The sequence below is a fragment of the Monoraphidium neglectum genome (assembly GCF_000611645.1).
Source record: "Monoraphidium neglectum strain SAG 48.87 unplaced genomic scaffold scaffold01467, whole genome shotgun sequence".
Classification (NCBI taxonomy): Eukaryota; Viridiplantae; Chlorophyta; class Chlorophyceae; order Sphaeropleales; family Selenastraceae; genus Monoraphidium; species Monoraphidium neglectum.
Window position 1 is genome coordinate 1 of NW_014012161.1, and position 13,893 is coordinate 13,893.

The 13,893-nt window shown below is 66.4% G+C and overlaps 3 protein-coding genes across 3 annotated transcripts; 2 read left to right on the forward strand and 1 right to left on the reverse strand.

Moving 5' to 3' along the window:
- Window positions 1-36: 36 nt before the first annotated feature.
- MNEG_7977 (succinate dehydrogenase (ubiquinone) flavoprotein subunit) lies at window positions 37-959 on the forward strand (the record flags this gene model as incomplete). Its single annotated transcript, XM_014043548.1, has 3 exons — window positions 37-76; window positions 438-577; window positions 876-959. The coding sequence occupies 3 exons, from the start codon at window positions 37-39 to the stop codon at window positions 957-959; spliced, it is 264 nt and encodes an 87-aa protein (XP_013899002.1).
- An 862-nt stretch (window positions 960-1,821) lies between these two features.
- On the reverse strand, window positions 1,822-4,079 carry MNEG_7978 (Putative S-adenosyl-L-methionine-dependent methyltransferase; the record flags this gene model as incomplete). The annotated part of the gene is made up of 6 exons (XM_014043549.1): window positions 1,822-1,945; window positions 2,266-2,405; window positions 2,652-2,764; window positions 3,068-3,247; window positions 3,519-3,795; window positions 3,996-4,079. 6 exons carry the CDS (start codon window positions 4,077-4,079, stop codon window positions 1,822-1,824), a joined length of 918 nt encoding a protein of 305 aa, XP_013899003.1.
- A 406-nt stretch (window positions 4,080-4,485) lies between these two features.
- On the forward strand, window positions 4,486-10,627 carry MNEG_7979 (ESCRT-II complex subunit VPS22; the record flags this gene model as incomplete). Its single annotated transcript, XM_014043550.1, has 6 exons — window positions 4,486-4,536; window positions 4,738-4,935; window positions 5,187-5,308; window positions 5,798-5,987; window positions 6,607-6,833; window positions 8,183-10,627. Coding segments are annotated over 6 exons (3,233 nt in total), but the record flags the coding sequence as incomplete, so codon positions are not given.
- Window positions 10,628-13,893: the final 3,266 nt, after the last annotated feature.

The window sequence follows — 13,893 nt, forward strand, 5'->3', positions numbered from 1 at the left end:
GTGTCTGACCGCTCCCTGGTGTGGAACACTGACCTCATGGAAACACTCGAGCTCGACAACCTGCTCACCAATGCGGGTGGGTGCGCGGGGCCAGCCCGGCCGCGACATCTGCGCACCTGGCTGGGCTCTGCGCGCCGCGCCGCGCCGCGCCGCGCCGCGCCACGCCGCCCCTCCCTGCCCGCGTCGCTCGGCGCCGGGCCCTCTGGGCGGCGCCGCGCCCCTGCCCCCCGCAGTGCTTTGCCCTTGTGATGCTCCAGGCCTCCGGCGGCGCCGAGCGGTCCCCCGTGATCTCATGACCACCCCTGCCAGGCCTCCACCCCCGACCTCGCGCATCAAGTCACATGTTTGCTGCCTCTTTCTTTCCCTGCCACAAATCACTCAAACTTCTCCCACCCCCTGTGCACATCGCTCCCCCCCTCCCCTCTGCTCCGCCGCAGCCATCACGATGCACAGCGCAGAGCAGCGCAAGGAGAGCCGCGGCGCCCACGCGCGCGAGGACTTCACTCAGCGCGACGACAAGGAGTGGATGAAGCACACCCTGGGCTACTTCGACTCACACACGGCCAGCAAGGACAAGGTGGGAGGGTGTTTGGGCAGGACCAGGTTGCAGGCTGCTGCAGTTGCTCCGTCTCACCTGTGTCTGTGTTTCTCATCTCATCACGTGTGTTTGTGTGTGTGTGTGTGTGTGTGTGTGTGTGTGTGTGTGTAGGTTCTGTTGTCCATCGCACGCGTATAAGTCTTTCTATGTGCGGGCGTGGGCAAGCATGCCGCCTGCTTGCGTGCGTGCGCAGCGCACCCCTGCCGTGGCTGCCAGTACTGACACCGCACCAACGACACATCCTCTGGTTTGCACGCGCGTTCGCTCATGCGCGCAGGTGCGCATCGACTACCGGCCGGTTCACATGCAGCCCCTGGACTCAGAGATGGAGCACGTGCCCCCAAAGGCCCGCGTCTACTGATCTGAGGGATCTGCGGGATCTGCACCAGATCGTAGTGCGCCGTTCCAATGTGCCAGAACATTAGGGCCGGACTGCCCTCGCCTTTGGTGCCCTGTCTGGGGTTTCGATTGGTATTTTGTTAACGCTGGCGGCCGGCTGCGCGGCTGGCAGATGGGGCGGCTCACTGGAGCCGCCCGCCGTCTATGCTGCCAGGCTCCGCCCCGCCATGTGGCTTGTCATGGGGTTGGCGAATGACGGCACGCGCGCCTGCTGGTGCAGTGCTGCCTGCTGGCGCCCTCCTCGGGTCTCAAGTGTTGAACGGCATTGGTTGGCGGGGCCTTGCATCCTTGATGGGCCGCACAGGCGGCCAGCTGTGCAGCGGATCCCACCGTGTCGCTGGCGGCTCACGTGTGAGTGCACATCCAGGAGGGGCTGCTCTGCCGCTTCCATGCAGGAGCCGCCCGCCCGGTCTCAGAGCCGCCTGTCCAGCAGGTGTGCCGTTTGAGCGCCCCGGGTGTTTGCTCGTCTTTCGGTGGTTCGCCAGCACTTCTTTTTTCTAGTAACGCTGCACAAATCAGCTGGAGTATGTCAACCCATGCAGGATCTATCCACCCTGTCCAGCAATGCTAGCCAGGCTCATCAGACTTGTTTACTGAGCCTGGGGCAGCCATGGACGACCAGCGTCGCGCGTGTTAGCCGGGGCAGGGGTCACAAGAAGGGCTAGCACGCCTCAAAATGTTTTCAGTCAAGCAAGAGTGGTCACGACAGGCCCCACTGGAGGGCAAGGCAGGTCCAAGCTCAGAGGACCACCATGCCCCGCATGGCGCCTCCGCTTGAACAGGAAGCAATCCCAAAAGGAATATCTGCCCCGCGCAGGCCTGGGTCACGCAGGCCCGCCGGCCTCAGCTGGCGTCAGCAGCAGCAGCTGCTGCGCGCGCTCCACGCCGTAGCGCTGCAGCAGCTCCTCAGCCGTCACGATGACGCCCTGCCAGCCGGCACGCCGCGCCCTGTGGGGGGGGGGGTGCAAGGCGGCGCGGTTCGCAGCAGCGGTGGTGTGCTGATTGGGGCGGGCAGGGCTGGGGAGCCTGCTGCAGTGGGGCGGACAGTCCAGAGCTCGTCCGCCGACGCAGCTGCCAGGCAATGTGTGGGGGTCAAGGGCCTGAGAGCGCCGGTGTCCTGGATGACGCAGACGAGGAAGAGGGTGCGCGTGCCAGCCGCAAGATCATCTGCCGACGCAGCTGCACACCGCATCGGCACTGTCAAACCCCAGGCGAGCGGCGGGCCCTTTCGCCCGCGCTGCGGTGCCCCTCCGCGCCCCTCCCGCCACCTTGCGAGCGTATCCTCGGTCTCTTCAAACGTGGAGTGGTGCAGCGTGATGCCGCGTCCCTCGTACTCCTCCTTGTCCTTCAGGCTGGGCGGTGACGTCATCACCACGCGGCTGCCCGGGGCGCTCAGCCCCGCGAGGGCCTGAGAGCGCGGCGGTGGCGAGGGGCGCCGGCGTGAGCTGCCTCCCCACAAGAAACTGGGACCGTGCCGCAAAGGATTAGGCAACAGCGCGCCGCATGCCCTTTGGACGCGTCAGCCCTCGAACCCTGCTTGAGACAGGATACGTTAAACACAACCATCCACTCATCCACACCATGCCCGTCCTGCTGCGGTGAATTGAGCTGCATCACGCCATTATGAGGGCCCCAGAACGCGCCCCCGCCGCACGTGCAGCAGCTGCAGGCCGTCCTCCGTGGTGAAGTAGCCTATCAGCCCCTCCAGCACCCACACCGTCGGCACGGCGGCGTCGTGGCCCGCCTGCGCCAGCCCGCTGGCCAGGGCTGCAGGGGAGGTGTGCGTACGCGGTAAGGTGCGTGGACAACAGGGCGGGCTACAAAGGCGCGGGCGATACGAGATATAGAAAATCACATGAACATGCCCCCCTGCAGGGCCGACCCCGCCGCGCTGGTGGCGACAGGCCCCAACGCGAAGCAGCACATCCTGCCGCCTGTCAGATCCAGATTTCAGGGCAGCAAGACAGCCTGCCGCGGCGCCGGCCAGCGGGGGTCCACCCATTCTTTGACCTGAACACTGCATGAATTGCTGCAATTCAAAGGCAGAGAGCAGCCCCGAACCCGGCCCACCTGACACATTTGTCAAGTCACACGCCACCTCGCGCCTCTCGCAGGCCGTGACTGCAAAGCCCTCCAGGGCGTGCGCCTTGAGGGCCAGAATGGGGGCTGTGTCGACCTCCCAAACCGCCGCGCGGCCGCCGGGCGGCCGCGGCCACGGCAGGCGCCATGCGCGCGCGTCGAGGCCGGCGCCTGGAAATTGGCGCGGTGGCGGGGTGGTGGGCTAAGAGCACATGGGCTCGTTTCGGGCGACCCGAATGACAGGATGAGCGCCGTCTGGTGCAGCCAGGTTCAGTGCCCATTGGCGGCCGGTCAAGATGTGGGGGCGGCCTGCCCAAGTCGACATGACTCGCCGCCTTGCCCCGATACTCTGGCCCAACAGGTTGGTGCGCACATTCTCGCTGCTCATGAGCTCGATCACAGGCACACCCGCCCGTGCGACTTCCGTAGTGTTGCTCCTCACCCAAGATGACGACTTGCAGGCTGCTGCCCTCGGCGGCCACCGCGACCAGCCCCCGCGCCGCCTCGAGCACGCGCGCGTCTATCTCGGCCGTGCGCACCCCCATCCACTGCACGCGCAGCCCGACGCCGGCGCCGGGCTCCCTGTCCTCCAGCTTTGCTGCTGCGGCGCGCGGAACGCAGCGCGCGGCGGCTGCTGCTGAGAATGGGTCAGTGAACAGCGGCGCGCCGGTGGCGGGGTGGCGCGCCTCGTCGGCGGCCTTGGCTCTCCAGAAGGATACCTGCACGTTTGTGCGCGTGCGTATTGGATTCGGAGGGGACACGGGCATTGAGGCAGCAGCTGCGACGCGCCATACACGCTTCAAGCCAAGCAGCAGGGCAGCGGCGCAGGGCGGGAACTGCGTTGCAGTGGCACAGCAATGGGCGGCGGCCTTTTCGTGAATTTGTTTCTTGCGCTCGCCTGCAGGGCGGTGCGCTCCACGTTTGTGAGGGCCTCCCAGCGCTGCTGTATCGCCGCATCGTCGTCTTTGGGCACGGATGGCCTCGTGCTGTCCAGCGCCGCCATGCCTGTTTGCTCGGCACTGCTGCACAAGCGCACTGGTCCTGCACCCCAAGTCCTGTCAGCTGCTCCTGAGGCCGCTTTCAAGGCCCAACCACTCGGTTTAGGGAGGGTGGTTTGACACTGATCAGTCACCGAGAGTAACTTCGTAAGAGATGGTGCAAATGCGTGACCCTTGATACAGTGCATGTCATGTACCTGTGTTTTGTGTCATTTGAAAAAAATTCCAGGGATCTGATCGCGGAACTGTGTGTCACTCATGTAGGGCTCCTCAATCTGCATGTCTTCGGCCCTTCTCACGTATCAAGAAAAAGAGAAAGAGACTTGACCATACTACAAAGCGATCATTAGGCTGTGACGCGCAAGTAGCATTGAGCCGAAAGGCGCAGCAGCAGGGCGCAAAGCAGCGCACATGCGCAGGCGACCTGGCATCGCGGGGCTGCAGCGCGATGTGAAGGCGCGGGTGCGTTTCTGCAGAGCGTTATGTGGCATGCGCAATTTGTGAGCTGCAACCTGCTGCTCTAAACCCTGCCCAGTGGCAGTGCGCGCAGCCCGAAATCCGCAGCGGAGCTCAGCTGCGGATGGCGGCAAAAGCTTGCGCACTCAAGCTCCAACCTCAACACACCACGCGGCGCCTGTGCCACCCCATACCATGCGCTGGCAGGAACAGTATCGCGCGGCGGGTGAGGAGGTGCGGCGCGCGACCGCGGCGCAGATGCAGGAGCAGATGGCGCTGTTCCGGTCAAAGCTGGAGGAATTTGCGTTCAAACACAAGGCCGAGATCAGACAGGACCCGGTGTTCAGGGCGCAGTTCCACGCCATGTGCGCTAACATCGGCGTGGACCCCCTCGCCTCAAACAAGGTACCTGGTTGGGCGCGCGAACTTGTGGCTGTCGGTTGTGTGTGCGTGAGGTGGTGAGTATGCGGGTTGGTGCACACTCTGGCAAGGGTATGGTACTGCCAGCTGACACGGCGAAGGCCAAAGCAGGCACACAAACTCCAGCATGGCTACCACAAACCAAATGCAGCACTCCCCCTGCCTTTCAGGAACCATCTCACCACCCTTGACTCCCGCCGCTGTGCCGCGTCTGCCGTCCCATCCGAAATTCCCAGGGCATGTGGGCCGAGCTCCTGGGGTTTGGTGATTACTACTATGAGCTCGGGGTTCAAATACTGGAGGCCTGCTGGGCCAGCAGGCCCCTCAACGGCGGCCTCATGGAGCTGGGGGCCCTGCGGTGCGCTGCTGTGCCTGTGTTGTGTGCGCGCGTGCGTGCGTGCGTGTGTGTGTGTGTGTGTGTGTGTGCGCGCGCGCGCGTGTCCGTGCGTGCGCGCGCGTTGGCGTTCGTATGGGAATGGGCGTGCATGTGCTTGTGCATGTGCACCTGCATGCACGAGGGATGTCCATGCATGTGAGTTCGCGTGCGTGCTTGCTGGAGTGCGTGGTCGCGTGCATGCGGGCGCATGCCCAGGTTCCTTGTATCGCTGCGGGTGGTGGATGGGGCAGCATGGCATGCGGGGATAGCTGCAGGGCGGCGCGCGGCTTCTCAGGTACTTGGACCTGCACCGTCAGACAGCGCTGTGTCAACAGATGCGGTTTTGTTCGAATCAGCTGGGGCGACCCAATGAAATACCGTAGACCTCAACAGTGCCAAGGGCTGCGAGCGCAAGATACCCGCCCTCTTGCCTGCACGCTCACCTTGCCCACAACCGGCGGACCAAACCAGGTCCGCCGTGCTGCGGCGCCGCGGGGCGCTGGCCGACCCGGTCAGCGATGACGACATCACGCGTGCTATCAAGAAGCTGCGGTGCCTGGGGGGCGGCCTCGACCTAGTGGCAATTGGGCGCGCCTCCTATGTGCGCAGCGTCCCTGGGGAGCTCAACTTGGACAAGAACAGGGCCCTGGAGATTGCACAGGTGGGCGGGATGGGCACGTGTGTGCATGCGTGTGAGCGAGTGTGCATGCATGTGTGGCTGTGCATACGCACACGTGCAGTTGCTCTATTGAACGGATGTGTTTGAATGTGTGCGTGCACGCCTGCATGTGACTGTGTGTCCACATGTATGTGCGCATGACTGTGTTTCTTGCATGCATGGGTATAAGCGTTTAATTACGTTTTATATCATGCATGTCTGAAAATTGTGCATGCGCGCGTGCATGCATTGATGTGTGCGCATGTGTGTGTGCACATGCATGTGTGTGTGTTTGTGTGTGTCTCTGCACATGCATGTGTGTGTGTGTGTCCATTTTTCTGTGCGCATGTGTGCATGTCTACATGTGTGTGCATGTATCAACTCCCGGGGCTGGGCATGCATGCTGTCACAAGCATGACTGCAGGGCACTCATGCATGCGTGTGCAGTGCAAGTGCGTGCTAGAGCGAACGCGCTAGCCCAGGCGCCTGCCACTTGCATCGCAGCGGCGAGCACACCGCGCCTGGCGCCCCTTCACGGTGGCAGTGAGAGGCTTCCCACAAAGCGAGCGCCACGGCAGAGCACAGCCCCCTCCCGTATTGGGCTCGCCCGCGCCGCCTGCAGGACAAAGGCTGCCTGTCCCTGCAGGACCTGTCGGCGCGCGCGGGCTGGGCGCGGCAGCGCGCGTTGGACATCCTCGAGGCACTCCTGAAGGAGGGGCTGGCGATGGTGGACGACGGCGCGCCCGGCGGCGAACGCCTGTATTGGTTCCCAGCCCTCAGCGGCGGCAGCAGCGGCGGCGGCGGGGCTCAAGGGTTGGTGGCTGTGGCTGCGGCGGCTGCGGCGACCGGGTGACGCAGCTGCGGTTGGTTCGCCAGTTGGTGTCCAGGGCGCCAGGCAGGCTTTCGCGGGTGCACTTGCGGCAGCAGTGCGGCACAGGCTTGATGTGCTGATGCAGGGTCATGCGCTTCGGATGTGCGCTTTGGGCAGGTTTTGGGCTACTGTGTCAAAACACACTATGAATCCCCAGTGCCCAGAGCGTCGCTAGTGCCGCCCCAGCTTGGCAACCACGCGTCACACCTGCCCAGCCCTGCCCGGCCGCCCCCTCAACGGACCAGTCAACCCGTATCCATGCATTGGGGTAGCATATGTGCAATGCCATGATCCAGAGCCTGTTTAGGGGGTCCGAAAGTGTGAGCTCACTGGTCGGTCTGCCATACTGCCCGGGTGCCGTGCGCCTTAGTCAGCAGTCGCGGACGGGCAATGGCAAGAAGCCATCGCCTGGTCACACCGAGCGCCCACCCAACGTCTTGCCTTGCCAAAGAGTTTGTGTTATGATATTTCTCAACCTCTGCCCAGCTCCCGTCTCTACAGCGCGAAACCGAGGAGCATTTTTACTCGCCCAAAGCTGTAGCCACCGGACGCGCCGGTCCCATCAGGAAGGCTTCGTACATATAATTGAGAGTTTTCTCGTCTTTTAACGCCCAATTCCAGGGCAGCCCGCGAGCTTGCTGAGCACACCCGGCGAAGGTAAACCTTGAAAATCGCTCGGGTGACTGGCTGCGCCTTGAACTTGGGCACATGATGACGCAATTATTCCCCGCAGGCACGCGCCTCTCTCGATCGTGGTCAACCTGCCCAGCCCGCGCTTGCAATCATCAGCTACCTGTCGGATGAGCGAGTGGGAGCAAGACACACCCTCAGGCAGTCAATGCATATACGATAGACCGGAGCAGACGCCGGAGGCACACGCGGGTGACAGCAGCCCGGAGGTCAGGCACTCGCCGCGCCGCAGCGGGACACCTACGGTGTCTGGCAGTGCCACGCCGACGAGCCGCAACCGCCACGGCTTCCGCGGCGTTCGGCAGCGTCCCTGGGGATCTTACGCCGCAGAGATACGCGACAGCGCCAGCGGCAAGCGCAGGCGAGTGGGAGGGTCACATGGGCAAGGGGGGAGCCGCAAGCGAGAGTGGCTATGCCGTGTGCATGATGGCCTGTTGGGAGGCGGCCCCGGTGACGCCGGGGTGACGTCTCCAGCCGCGTCCTCAAGTGCAGCCGCTGGGATCGCCTCAGGCCCGCTGGGATCGCCTGCAGGCCTGTTCCTGCACGCGTCCACTCCACACCCCGGCAGTCCGGCGCATGATGCCGACCCCCTCACCCACCCGCGCCATCCCCTGCCTCATCCCCCCCTCTGGCGCAGGTGGGTCGGCACCTTCGCGACCGCCGAAGAAGCAGCGCGCGCGTACGACGCTGCCGCCCTCGCGCTGCACGGCCCCGCCGCGCGCACCAACTTCCGCGATCCTCCAGAGGCGCTGGCACAGTGCCCGCAGCAGGCGCCCAGCGGCGGCGCGCCGGCGCCCGCGGCGCTGCAGGCGATGAGCATGGGAGGCACGGACATGCCAGTCGCAGGCGACGCCTCCTTTTCTAAGGCGCACGCTGCCGTGTTTGCCGTCGGCGCAAACGAGGAAGCAGCAGGGGCGGCGGCGCACATCGGCGCACGGGCTGGAGCGGCGGCCGCGGCGAGGGAGCTGCATGGGGTGCCCATCAGCGTGCCGCCGGTGCGCACCACGAGCATGGACAGGGCGCCCTTTGCTGCGCCCGCACCCTTGCGGAAGCTTCTCGCCGCAGCCGTCGACGCCGGCAGCCCCCAGGCTGGCGGCGACTCCCCTGCTCTAAGCAGCGCCGCCTGCTTCCACCTGCTCAACCGCGCGGGCGGCAGCGGCAGCTTGCTTTCAGGCGCCGCGGCGGCAGCGGCGGCCACGGCCGCGCTCGTGCGCAAGCGGCGCGCCGACGACGGGGTGTCCAGCGATGGGGCACCGCATGACGGCGGCTACGGATGCCATGACGGCGGCTTCCGCCACTACCCGCTGCTGGCCGGCGCGCAGCACCACTCGCACGCGTCTGGATCTCCAAGCGCCTTCCACGCGGGCGGCTTCTCGCCGGCCCGCGGCCGCGGCGCCTCGGACTCCCCGCTCAGCGTGGATGCGGAGGCGCACGCGGCGGCGCTGCGCGCAGCGAGCGGCGCGCGGCGCGGCTCTCGGCACGCGGCGGCGGCGCGCGGAGGGTCGGGTGTGCCCAGTGATTGGGGGCCCCGGTCGTCGCTCGAGGGCGAGGAGATGGACGTTGACGAGGGGGAGGACGAGGGTGGCGAGGGCGGCGGCGCGGAGGACATTGGTGCTGAGGAGGAGGAGGAGGGGCTGGCGCATGGCCCTGTGCTCCCAGGCGGCGCCAAGCACGCGGCGGGCGTGGGGGACGGCTGGGCGGCCCCTGCAGAGCAGGACGAGGCGGGCGCTGGCACTGGCGCAGCGGACGAGGACGCTCCCGCCGCCGCGGGCGCGGCGGAGGCGGCGCCGCCTGGCCTCAGCCCCAAGGACGTTGCGCAGGACCTGCTGCGGCGCGCGCTGCTGCTGCGTGATAATGTGGAGGAGGAGCACCGGGCATCAGCGGATGCAAAGGCACACGCGCAGGCCGTGCAGGCAGAGCAGGCGGCCGCGGCGGCGCAGGCGGCGCAGGAAGCGCAGGCGGCGCAGGTGGCGCAGGCGGCGCAGGCGGCGCAGGTGGCACAGGTGGCGCAGGCCGCGCCGGCTGCCCCACCTGCGCGGGCGCAGCCGGGCGGGGAGGCTCGGGTGTTTGAGGCGCTGCAGCGGCGCAACGCGGCGACGATCGCATCCCTCAAGCAGCTGGTCGCGGCGCTGGGGCCGCGCGCGGTGGAGGGGATGCTGCCCTCCCTGACGAAGCTGCCGACAGTGCAGCTGCTGCTCCGCAGCATCCAGCACGCAGCGCCACAGCTCGTCGCCGCCGTCGCGGCGGAGCAGCGCGCCGCGCAGCAGGCGCGGCTGGCGCAGCAGGCGCAGCAGGCGCAGCAGGCGCAGCAGGCGCAGCAGGCGGCGCGCGCGGCCGAGGCGCGGTGGGCGCTGCTGCAGCAGCTGCGGGCCGGGGTGCTCGCGCGGCGGCAGGAGCAGGCGGCCGCTGTGGCCGCAGAGGCTGCTGTGCGGGTGTCAGCGGCGCGCGCCGCCCAGGCACTTCGCCTGCAGCACGGCGCACACCAGGCCGGCCGCGCGCCGGCGCCGGCTGAGGGCGCCGACGCGGGCGAGCGCGCGGTTGTGGAGCTGCTGTCGCAAGTTGAAGCGGCGCGGGTGGCCGCCGCCGCCGCCGCCGCGTCCCCGATCCTGGCTGCGGCAGCTTCCCCGCAGGCCGGCTCCCCGGCGCTACCGCTGTGGAGGGCAGCGAGCGGCGCCAGCCGTGGAGCTTTGGCGCCCGCCGCCACGACAAGGGCAGAGACCGAGGCGGCTGCTGCAGGCGGTGCAGAGCCGGCGCCGGCGCCGGCGCCCATGCCTGGGCCCTCGCAGCTGCTACAGCTGCTGCTGGCGCAGCACAGGCTTCAGCAGAACCGCCACGTGCTGATGGCAGCCCTCCAGCACCAAGCCGCGTGCGCCCCCCCGCTCCCAAGCCCACGCGCGCCGCTCTCACACGCTGAGGCGCCGCCCGCCAAGCGCCAGAGGACGAATGGGCCCGGGGCGGCCGCCTTTGGGGGCGCGGAGGGCTTTGAGGCGGGCTGGGGCGGGGCCGTGGCGGAGGCTGCCGCGGCGCCGCCGGCGGGGGCGGCCAGCGGACACCTGGATGCCCTCGCGGCTGCCGCCGAGATGTTTGGCTGACCGGCAGACGCCTCGCCCAACCCGCCAACCGTCGGCGCTTGCGGCGCCGCCGGTGCACGCGGCCCGCCGGGCGCCGCGCCGCTGCTGTGCCGCCCTTGCAAGGCATGTCGTGCCGTCGAGCCAGGCACCTCCCGTGCGGCGGGAGAGGCCCGGCAAAGCGCGCTGCACCCTGACCGCATCCGCCCCTGCCTCACCCCTGGCGGCGGGCTCGTATGACACGTTATTCGATGACAACACGCTCGCGCGCGCGGCCTCGCAACGCTGCGCCCGGCCTTCCCAATCGCGCGCCAGCCTTTTATGGTGGGACCCCTGCTCTCGGTTGAATCGCCCCCTGCAGGCGCACCAGCACTGATTGTAGCGCCGGCATTCGAATGCGCAGGCTTCGCAGCAGAATGTTCGCAATTGACAGCGCCGCGGCCCGCTCCGTACATCCGGGGCGGAGTCCGCGTGCCCATCTTTTCCGCTAGGCTGCATGCACTCCGAGGCGCCTGTGAGGTGCGCCGTCCTTTGATTGTGCCCAGGCGCTTGCCCGTCGCCCGGCTTTGACGCGCGAACGTTGCTTTGCAGACTGCTGTGACTGGCTGGCGCAAGAGTGCGCGGCGCGCTGCCGTGGGCATGCGCGCATGGGTGCCCGGACCCCTGATTCCTTTGCTGCGCCGGCAGGGGCTTTGGCGGCGCTGGTGCTGACGACGCCGGGCGCCCTCAGCAGCCCGGTTGCGCCGCGCAGCGCTGCGCACACACTTGACGCAACGACTGGACTTCGGTTCGTTGCCCATCAAGCCAAAGCCTTCCTAAGGGATCCCAAGCCTCCCCGCCCGCTCACCCGTGCGGCCCATATACCATCACCATTCTCCGCGTGAAACGCCCGCCCCAACGTCCCGCAAGCTTCCGTGTTGCCCATCGAAGGGGCGGCCACTGACCCCGTTGACCACAGGCTTAGGCCGACTGCGTGCCCTGCTTGGCATGTTTTGCCTGCCCTTCAGAGTGCGTGAGACCCCCTGCACCCCGCACTTGGCTCCTCCTTGCTTGGACGCCCATCGCTTGGGACCCCCGAAATAAACACAGAGCAAGGTGCCAGGTCGTGGCGCAGCGGCGGCTCCGTTGCTGCACCAGCCGCTGCGCACACCGCATGCTCGAAAAGCACGACCGGCGCATTTTCAAGGCCGGTTTCAGCTCTGAGTTCTGAGTTGACATGAATGGAGGCAGAGATGGGTTCGCGCTGCTCGTGGCAATTGCAGGCATTCTTTTCTGGTGTAAGGGCTTGTACCAGGTAAAGAGGATGCAGAGAGCCAGCTCAGTATAACAGGATGCCCGCGATCTTTTGCACTCGCCCAGACCTTGCATGCACGAATTGAAGGCTCCAGCAGTCTAGGGGCAGCACCATGCACGCATGCGCCGACAGCTGTGTGGGCATTTGACCTGGTCCTTTGAAGCCCCGGCAGGCAGAACAGCCGAACACATGCATCGAACAAGCAAAAGAAAAACCACTAGTAACACTGCTCGGCGCGAATTATCCCCCCTGCAGTACAGTGTGTGGCTCGAGTGGGCACTAGACATCGCGATTGGTAGCTGCAACGCGAAACGTGTCTGCTTGCACTTCAGTTGCGTGATTATCGTGGTAGGTCTCAATTTCTTTTGTTTCACCGCAACACGACCACCGCAAGCACCGGCTCGGAAGCGTCGCAGCATCGACACCCTGCTCTGCATCGCAGTGTCGCATCAGACTGCTCGCGCGGCGAAATCCTCTTCAAAATGGCGTGCTACATGGGTTGTGGAACCTGCGCCGGCAAACTGCGGTATGTTGCCACTCGGGGCCAGCCGGACACTGCCTGTGCCCGGGTGATTTGTGGTGTCCACATACTGAAACGATGATGCAGATTAATTCAACTCAAAAACTTTCACGTAACCCATCCCCGCACCCCAGCTGGCTTCTGTTCACCATTTTCATCCTCGCGGCAGCAGGCAAGCTCAAGGGATGCTGTGCGCATTTTTTTTGCTCTTTTCTTGCTGCTGCGGCTGCTGCAAGGCCTTCACGGCACGCGGTGCATGCGGAGGCGGTGCCGCTGTGTCACCGCCTAACTGGCAGTGAGAGTGAGCTGAATTCTGGAGAGATCTGATCAACCCATCTCTGCTTGCTTCCTGTACATTTGCAGCTCTCCTGGCTGGCGGCCTGGTGAAGACTGTGCCTGGGTGAGAGTGTGCCGGCTCCGCCACTCGGGCCTGGCTACTAGGGCACTCGTGTGGGGCCGCTCATTCCCTTTGGGCCGGCGATCGCATCCCCCGAAGACCGTCTCGCGGGCCGATATTGCACTGCGTGGCATCACACAGCATGGCGCCGCCGCTGCCCAACCCGCCACCGTCACCGGCGCCACCCTCCGTCCTCACCCCCCGCACCGCAGCATCACGGAGCTCTTCAAGTGCACCACCAAGTGAGCCCGCGCCCCAGCCACGCGAACAGTCCCCAGCACCCGGCGTGCGCGCAAGTATTGTGCATCCAGTGCGCCTGGATCCCTGCCGGCGCCCTTACCACCCAGTGCTCCCCAAGGCGGCAGGACCGCCGCCGATGTCTGGTGCCCCGCGCATCTCGGTGCTGCCCACCTGCTCAGGCCCTCCCCACTCGCGCCCCAGAGCCCTGCGCTGCCGTTTCCTCCACACACACCCCTCATAGGGACAAGTCTATCCAGGACAGCGCCAGCTGCTGGAAGGGCTTCTGGGCTGGCTACTGTGAGAAGCTTTGTGCTGTTGTTGGTGTCATGCCTCAGGGCTCGCCCCTGCGCGCTCGGGAGAAGGGGCGGGCCTGAGTACGCGTGGCGCACGCAAGCACCTGGCTACCAAAGCCTTCCCGCCGTCGCACCCGCCGCCTAACCATCACCGTCCCGCAACCGCCGCCGCGCGCCTCGCTTCCTCCGCGCAGCCCTGCCCTTCATCATCTCCTGCATCGGCGCGGGCTGCCTGCTCCTGTCATTCCTCACCTGCTTCTGCTTCATCTGCGCCAGCGGCCCCAAGAAGGACAAGGTGCGGGCCACAACACGGCGCGTGGCCCAAATCATGCGCGGCCAGACCTGCTCCTGGCCATGGCCCTACAAGCTGCGCCCGCAACTCGTGCATGGAAACGTGGCGCACGCGTGGCCCCCATGAGGGAGCCCGCGACTGCAGGCCGTGGTCTCGTGGAGAGCGCACGCGTCAACGCCGGTAGCCGCGCCTGGGCCAGGCGCGGGCGTGCTACCCAATTCCCCCCTCCTGCCGCCTCCTGCTC